We start from the raw sequence: 8,071 nt of genomic DNA, 5'->3' as shown, positions 1-8,071 counted from the left end.
GGAGAGAGAGAGAGAGAGAGAGAGCAAGAGGGAAGAAAGAAGGAAGGAATGGAAGGAAGGAGGAGCTGTGAACTGAACCCAGGCACCTGACTTAGAGGCACCCCTTGACTGCTTCACTTTGAGGGAGATGCAGGAACACAGGCCCCCCGCTGACTTGGCTCACAGGGAGGGTCCACTCCCAGCCCTGGTCACCCCACCAAACAGGGCTGCGCCCAGGGCCAGCTGCCAGCCAGGGGCTCACTAGCTTCTGATTCCAGGAGCAAGGCTGTTTGCCCACCTTCTCCAGGAGGCTGTGGGGGTCCAAGAAGGCTTGGAGGCCCCTTCGCGGCCTCTGAACAGCATCTTTCTTCCATGAAGAGAAGGGCAGGCTGCTGTTCATGGAGGTGTCCTCAGAAAGGTCGCCCTGTGTCTTCTGGGAGGGCCTGGAGGAGACAGGACGCCATGAGCTTCATGGACCCTGAGTCCCCGGCTCAGCCATGGCTGGCAGGGCCCTTGAGGGCCCACACTGGCAACCCTCCTGCTGCTGGGTGGGGAGGTATGTAGGCAAGGGGCAGGGAGCCCTGGCAATGTCCACAAGACCTGTCCCCTTCCCTGGAGCCTCACAGGCCAGCGCAGTGCCAGCATGAGGAGCTGGCCAGGGTCTCCTCCTTGGCCTCAGGATACAGGTCTTCGGGCAAACTCTCCAGCAATTTTCCAATGTTTCCAAACTCCTGCTCCGACACCACTGGCCGGGCGGCCTTCTGGTTCACAGTGACGTTCTGTGTGGCTGCAGGAGAGAGGGCAGGGTGAGATCTCTGCCAGGGAGGAGGGCACTGGTGCCCCCACCCTCCTCTCCTCCCTCTGGCAGGCAAGGCCGGTCAGAGCCCTGTCTCCATGGCAACCCCCAGCTCCCCAGTGCCTTCTGGCTGCCTCCGGAGAAAGCTTAGGTTTTAAAACCACCTGCGTGACTGTTTGTGACTGTTTCTGTTATACCCGAGCTGTGCCTCCTGCGCACCCCCACTTGTGCTGCGGCCGGAAGCTCGGCCCCTTTCCCGCAGTGGGGAGACCGCTTACCCCCATCACAAAAATCCCAGAAAGCATGCCGAGAGCGCTGAGGGGTTCAGGGAGGGCTGCAGGCTTTTCCTGCCCAATATCAGCCATGCGGGGTGGTCCAGGGACCCTGAATTCCCCAGTGGCTGCCCCAGGATGGAAAGGGCTGGGAAGCAGCAGGCTGGCCCCACGTCCCCACGCCTCCTGGGTACCCTGCTGCCCTGGCACCATCGGAGCTCCTTATGGCCAGTGGCTGACACAGAATCATCTCCCATAGGCACCAACTGCCATTCACAGGAAATCGTTTCTTCTAGGCTTGTACTGGCCTTGGATTCCCAAGAGGGGCTGGGGGCACTCTGGCTTCTATACATGGCTCTGTGTCACCCACACAAGCCCCTTCTGCTTCCGGGGCCTTAGTTTCCCCACCAAACACACAGAAGTTGTGCAAAAATCACAGCTTCTAACTCCAGCTTCCTGTGATGCCAAGGGGGCTGGGTCAGATCCCTCCCACATCAGCGAAGGTCCTAGGTTTGTAGGGCATCGCCCACAGCTGGACCTTGAGGCAGGCATTTCCTGAAACTGCACGTAGTAGGTGCTCAATATTAACAGCTAAAGGAAGTTGACTGTTGGAGGCCTCGGGGGCTGCTGGACCCTGAGAAGAGGCTGGGCACATGGAAGGAGGTGGAGCTTGGTCAAGGTTATGCCAGAGCGAGAACACGGCCTTCTCCCCTGCTTCTCGAAACCCACTTCAGAAAACTCGCTGGGAGCGGCAAAACGGACACCATTACACCCAGGGCCTGGTGGTTCTTAGCTTCTTTGTTGGACCAGGCAGTGCCCACTGTCTCCAGCACAGAGAACGTTTCCTCTTCCTGGCTTTCCTGGGCACGTCCTCAGGCAGGCTTCTGAGGTCTGCCTTCATGGGTATGGGGGGAAGATGCTTCTCATGGCATCTGGGCCTCCTCCAGCCCCTGTAGGCTGTGGGGGCTGGGGAGGGGAGCAAGGGTGGGCTCGGTGGCTCTGACTACGGGTTTCAAGGGGTGCAGATGTAGCCCATGGGGACTCCTTGGCAGTGAGCAGTCCAAGGCGCCGCCCACCTTGCAACACCTCCGCTGGACTCTGGACCCTCTACTTGGTCCTTGAAGGTCACCCTGACACCCTCCGGGGAGGCCAGTTCAGGCTCTTCCTCGGCAGGGTCACCGACCTCCTGGCCTTTGCAAGCCGGTCCCTCACTCCGGGGACCCAGATCTACAGCCTCTCTGCCCTCCTGGCTGGAACTCTCTGGCATCTCCGCATCCTGTCTGCTTACCTGAGCATCGGCGCTCCCAGTAGCGGAGCAGAATGTCCTGCAGGGTCTCGTCAGCAAATCGCACCCGGAAAGGGCAGCGAGGCCTGGGGGGCCCTGAGCCTTTCCTGGAGGGCCTGCTGGGAGAGGAGAGAGGGGCCGGTGCTCAGAGCCCCCGCCGCATCCCAACACACATCCACCAGCCCCGGACTTGCTGTGACATCCTAGACAAGTGGCCTCCTCTGGCCTCTGTGGCTGGATAACGCCGGTCACAGCAGCCCGCCTTGACCGAGCACTTCCCACCTGCCAGGCAGGCTCAAGCAGGCACGTACACCATCCCACCAAACGCACTCGGCCCTACGACATGCTGTGATCATTCTCATTTTATAGTTGAGGAAACAGAGGTACAGAGATGATTTCAAGGTCATGCAGCCGCTAGGCGTGGAGCCAAGACCCGCATCCTGGTTCCAGAGCTGTCCTCCTTAAACATGAAGCAGTTTAGCAGAGAGAAGAATGAGCCCAGGAATCATGCAGTCCTGGGTTTCAGTCCTGACCTTTTTGAGCCTCAGTTTTCTTATCTGTAAAATGGGAATTGTGCCCACTGTACAGGGTTGCGAAGAAAGGAAATGGGTCATAAAAGCATCCAGCCCAGGGTCTGCAGGACCCAGAGTAAACATCACTAACTGGGAGCTGCTCCTTTTTTTTTTTTTTTTTTTTTTTGAGACAGAGTCTCACTCTGTTGTCAGGTTGGAGTATAATGGCACGATCTCGGCTCACTGCAATCTCCGCCTCCCAGGTTCAAGCGATTCTCCTTCCTCAGCTTCCAGAGTAGCTGGGATTACAGGTGTGCGCCACCACACCTGGCTAATTTTTGTATTTTTAGTAGACATGGGGTTTCACTATGTTGCCCAGGCTGGTCTGGTCTCAAACTCCTGACCTCAGGTGATCCACCTGCCTTGGCCTCCCAAAGTGCTGGGATTATAGGCGTGAGCCACCGAGCCCGGCTGAGCTGTACTTATAGTAACTGTCTATCTCAATCATGGCGCATCCCAGCCACATGACCTTCAGCAGACTATCCCCAAGTTTCCATTTGCATTTTTTTCCCTTTAAATTATAAGCAAGATAATGCCATCCTCCTGAGTTTGGTGAGTATCAGATAATTTACATGAAGCATCTAGGACATGGCCCAGCACAGGGCGTGGCCTTAATCAAGGGCATCTGTTACATGTATATTTCGCAGATAACATTGTTCCATTTATTGTTATTAATTTCAGCCTCAAGGGCAAGGCTGCGGGAGGGTCCACCTGACCCACCTATAGCTGTACTGTTTAGGAAGGTCATGGCTGACCGTTAGTAGGCACATATTTATTATGTCTGCGTCCATCCATCAGACCGCACCTGTATGTCTGTGTAGATGCAGAGGGAATGCTTTTCATCAGCCCCTAAAGAACCAAGCAGTCGGGAGGTGTCGGGACAGCGCCTGGTTACATGCTTTGGGACCCAGTCAGTCATCCAACAGTTGTCTGCTCAGGAACCCCCGCTGTCTGCTGGCTGCAGGGCCAGGCAAAGGCATAACCCAGCTGTGCCCGCCTGTCTGAAATCTCAGCATCTCCACTGAGCGCCACTGGAGCCTGTTCTAAGGCCCCTCAGTGTCCCCTGCAGGGCCTACCAGGGAATCTCACACACACTAAGGTGCTCAAGTATTTGCTCTGGAATATGAAAGCCTGTAACTCTGTCTCTGCTTTTGCTCCCATTCGAGAGAATGAATTCCGTAGTTATTTATTATATCTTGTGAGAAGCCATGTGCGTATTTGGCCTGATTGGCTGAAAGTTCTTGAGTTGGTAAATGTGTTGCACTTTTTTTTTTCTTTGAGACAGGATCTTGCTCTGTCACAGGATCTCGCTCACTGCAGCCTGGACCTCCCAGGCTCCAGTAATCTTTTCACCTCAGCCTCCCAAGTTGCGTGGACCACAGCCATACGCCACCACGCCAAGATAACTTTTATAATTTTTGTAGAGACAGAGTTTCACCATGTCACCCAGGCTGGTCTCAAACTCCTGGGCTCAAGCGATCCTCCTGCCTCAGCCTCCCAAAGCGCGGGGATTACAGGCATGAGCCACCATGCTTGGCCATGTGTTTCATTTCTAGTTCCTACCATGATCCATCAGCGGTGTCTGCTTGGAGTACTGTGTGAGAAGGAAGGGTGCTGAGGCTCAGTGGGGAAATGCGATCCATTAGTTTTGTCTGCCGTGGGTATGAGATGAGGAGGAATGATATGTATGCGACGTATTTACTCTCCCTGCTCTTTAAACTCATGGGCAGTACTGTCCACCCTTCACCCCTGCTTAAGCCTGGTGGAATTTTAACCTGAAGGAACTGTTCTGTCTTCTTCCCCTCCTCTGTTAAAACTATGGTGTCTAGGCCCAGGTAGGTTCCAATGCCTAAGCTCTTCTCTTACCTCCATCCCTTATTTTTCTCCCAATATTCAACACATAGTAAAAGCCAATAAAAGAGCGAGAAACGGACAAATGATGGCAGGATGGATAAAAAGATGGAACACAGGTGGGTGGGCTGATGGGTGAATACACTGATGGGTGAGTTAATGAAAGGGTCAGAATAGAACTGAACTATGGATGTATGGGTAGACAGACGGGGGCTGGATGATTATCCAGAGGGGTATGTAGGTTTTGGATGGCTTAATGACTAGATTAGAGATGAACAGTGTCCTGGGTTTACAAGTGGATGGAAGGATTTGCAGATGGTTGATCATTGGATCAGTGGATGGATGGACAGAAGTGTGGGAGTTTTAGACGGATGGCTGGCTAGCTGGTTGGCCAGGCAGATTAATGGATCCACAGGAGATCTGATTCGTGGGTGGGTGGGTGGGTGAATGGATGGATGGTCATGGGTTCCTGATAGATGCATGGGTGAATAGAAGGATGGATGGATAGATGGAGAGATCCATGAATAGGTCGTGGAAGGCCTGGTTCATGGACAAGATGGATGAAAGATGGATGGGTGAATGGGAAAATGAATCTATGAATGGATTCATGGATGCATTCTGTGTTGGTGGAAGACCTCATTCATGGATGGGTCGATTCACAGATGAACTGGCGAGTGAATCTTGAATCGGTGGGTAGAAGACCGGATTCATGGAAAGACGAATGTAAGGATGGATGAACGGATGGACAGGTGGATAAATGGATACATTCATGGGCGAAAGAGAAAAGAAAGGAGGAACGAAATTCTCCCGTCCCTCACCACCCTACCCTTATCCCTCCCTCACTCACTGGCTGGTCTTTCTGACTGTGCTGAATTGGGGGCGATCAGCCTTCAGGGCCCCCAGAGCAGGTGTCTGTTGGAGCAAAATCTTGGTAAGACTGTCCTGGAGGTGCGGTGACTGGCCCCTTAAAGACAAACAGGCCACATCTGGCATAAATGGGCAGGTGTCCCGCCCAGGAAACATCGATGCAACCCCGTCCCCACTAAGAAGGACTGCCGCTTACCACAGGCCTGGGAAGAATGGGCAGTTGGGACGCTGCGGAGCCCCCCGACAGTGCTCTAACACACCCCTTTGATGTTTCGGTGCTGAGGATGCTGGAGCCAGATGCGGGAGGAAACAGGGTGAGCATCGGCTGGGGGACGTCTTTCCTAGGACGACGAGGAGCCGGAGCCACTGAGCGTGGCCTGCCTCGGCCTGATGGCACACTCGCCCTCAAGGAGAGGTTGCGAGGGCTCAGCTCCCCGGCTAACACTAGCATCCTTCCGAGCCTGAGCGGCGGGGGTGGTGGGTGCGGGGACACAGGGCCCACCCCCTACCGGAAATGCCCCGGGCCCGCCCCCGGGGCCCTGCGGGGCCTCACTCAGTGGCTCGGGCTCCTCGTCTGCGCACTTGTCCCGGAGCTGGTGCAGGAACTCACGGAACCTGTTGGGGAGGAGCTCTCCTAGGAAGGCGCCCAGGAAGCTGGGGTCCTCCCTGGCCACGCCCCTCCAGGGGCACTCGCGCTCGCCTGGCCCGGGCTGCCTGGGCGCCGATGCCCGGGACGCGCCGTCCGAGAGCAGGGGCGGCAGCAGCAGGGACCGCAGCAGCTCCCGCTTCCCCGCCGCCCGCCGGGTCGCGGTGGGCAGGGCGGGCAGGCGCGGCGGGGGGCTCCCGACGCCCACCCCGGGCTCGGCGTCCCCTTCCGGCCACCAGGCGGCGCCGCCCGGCGGGGTCCTCGAGCCCCGGGAGCCCCGCGCGCCCTGGGCCGCTCGGAGCGGGGGCGGGGTCAGCTTGGGCAGCCGCGGGTGGCTGCGTAGGAAGTCGCCGTCGCCAGGGAGCCCCTTGGGCGCCACCTCCTGGGCCCCTGGGCGGGGGCGACGCCGAAACATGCTGGGCCCCGCGCTCAGCTCACCGCACCCTCAGCGCGCGTGGGTGGGGGGCGCCGGGTGAGGTGGGGTGGGCATAGTCCGGCCCCAGGCCATAGTGCCCCGGGCGGGGCAGCGCAGCGCGGTTCGGGGTGAACGCCACCGGCCCGGCGGACAGCGAGCGAATTCGGGCTAGAGCTCCCTGAGCCTCTGCCTCCTCACCTGAAAAATGGTGACGGCAAGGGTAGACAACTTTGGGGGTTGCTGTGACGTTTAAATGAGCAAGTGCATGCCAGTCTTAGAACAGCAAGCTCGGAACAGTGCCAGGCACGCTGGCCAAGCTTACACAGAGACTAGCTGCCATTCTTAGTGTTTAAAAGTTATTATTGGCCGGGCGCGGTGGCTCACGCCTGTAATCCCAGCACTTTGGCAGGCCGAGGCGGGCGGATCACGAGGTCAGGAGTTTGGGACCAGTCTGGCCAACATGGTGAAGCCCTGTCTCAACTAAAATACAAAATGTTAGCCTGGTGCGGTCGTGGGCGCTTGTAATCCCAGCTATTCGGGAGGCTGAGGCAGGAGAATCCCATGAACCCAGGGGGCGGAGGTTGCAGTGAGCCGAGATAACGCCATTGCACTCCAGCCCGGGCGACAGTGCGAGACTCTGTCTCAAAAAAAAAAAAGTTATTATTATTTAGGATTTAGTCCCAGCTCCACCACTTCCTAGCTTTGTAACTTTGGGCAAGAGCAAGCCAAATCAGCTCTCCCTGCCTTCTCTGGGCGCTCTGGTCTGCAGAATCGGGCTAATACAGCACCTGCTTCTTTGCAGCAGTGAAATGGCATCGCCGCTGGTAGAAAGCACTTAGCTTGCATTGTGTGTGTTCAAATCGTGGAAGCTGTGACCGTCATGAGCACTCTACTGGGAATTAGGAAACCTGGAACCAGATTGAAGGAAGAGAGACCTGACCAGCAGCCTCCCAGACCTGGTGGTGCCTCTGAGACCCCTGGGTGGGGAGCCTGAAAGAACAGATGACTTACCCCCAGCCCCCATGCTGATTCAGTAGGTCTCTGGTGGAGCCAAAACACTTTTGGTGGTGGTTGTTAAAGAGATGAGGTCTTGCTAAGAGGGGGTCCTGCTGTCGCCGCGGCTGGAGTACAGTGGCGCCATCATAGCTCACTGCAGCCTCAAATTCTTGGGCTCCAGTGATCCTCCTGCCTCAGCCTCTTGAGTAGCTGGGACTACAGGCATACACCACCATGCCCAGCTAATTTTTTGATTTTTTGTAGAAATGAGGTAGAAATCTTTTGTATTTATGTTGCCCAGGCTGGTCTTGAACTCCTGGGTTCAAGTGATCCTCCTGCCTTGGCCTCCCAAAGTGCTGGGATCACAGGTGTGAGCCCCCACTTCCAGCCAA

At 56.5% G+C, this 8,071-nt stretch overlaps 1 protein-coding gene across 9 annotated transcripts in view; it reads right to left on the bottom strand.

Moving 5' to 3' along the window:
* The window catches only part of CUNH9orf50 (chromosome unknown C9orf50 homolog), an 8,094-nt gene extending 1,013 nt beyond the window's left edge, over nt 1-7,081 (bottom strand). The window contains exons 1-6 of one of the 9 annotated variants that reach the window (XM_017499102.2): nt 6,176-7,076; nt 5,819-5,999; nt 5,603-5,719; nt 2,336-2,451; nt 604-766; nt 242-422 (exon numbers count right to left, since the gene is read on the bottom strand). In XM_017499102.2, the coding sequence (XP_017354591.1) occupies nt 242-422; nt 604-766; nt 2,336-2,451; nt 5,603-5,719; nt 5,819-5,999; nt 6,176-6,683 (1,266 nt within the window). In that variant the 5' untranslated portion in view covers nt 6,684-7,076. Of the gene's footprint in view, nt 1-6; nt 423-603; nt 767-2,335; nt 2,452-5,602; nt 5,720-5,818; nt 6,000-6,175 lie in introns of those variants that run through there. The other 8 variants (XM_017499107.2, XM_017499103.2, XM_017499100.2 and 5 more) reach the window with 8 other exon arrangements.
* Nucleotides 7,082-8,071: the final 990 nt, after the last annotated feature.

This window comes from Cebus imitator, unplaced genomic scaffold (assembly GCF_001604975.1).
Source record: "Cebus imitator isolate Cc_AM_T3 unplaced genomic scaffold, Cebus_imitator-1.0 Scaffold254, whole genome shotgun sequence".
NCBI classification, from domain to species: Eukaryota; Metazoa; Chordata; class Mammalia; order Primates; family Cebidae; genus Cebus; species Cebus imitator.
This window is presented reverse-complemented; position numbering and strand designations above follow the sequence as displayed.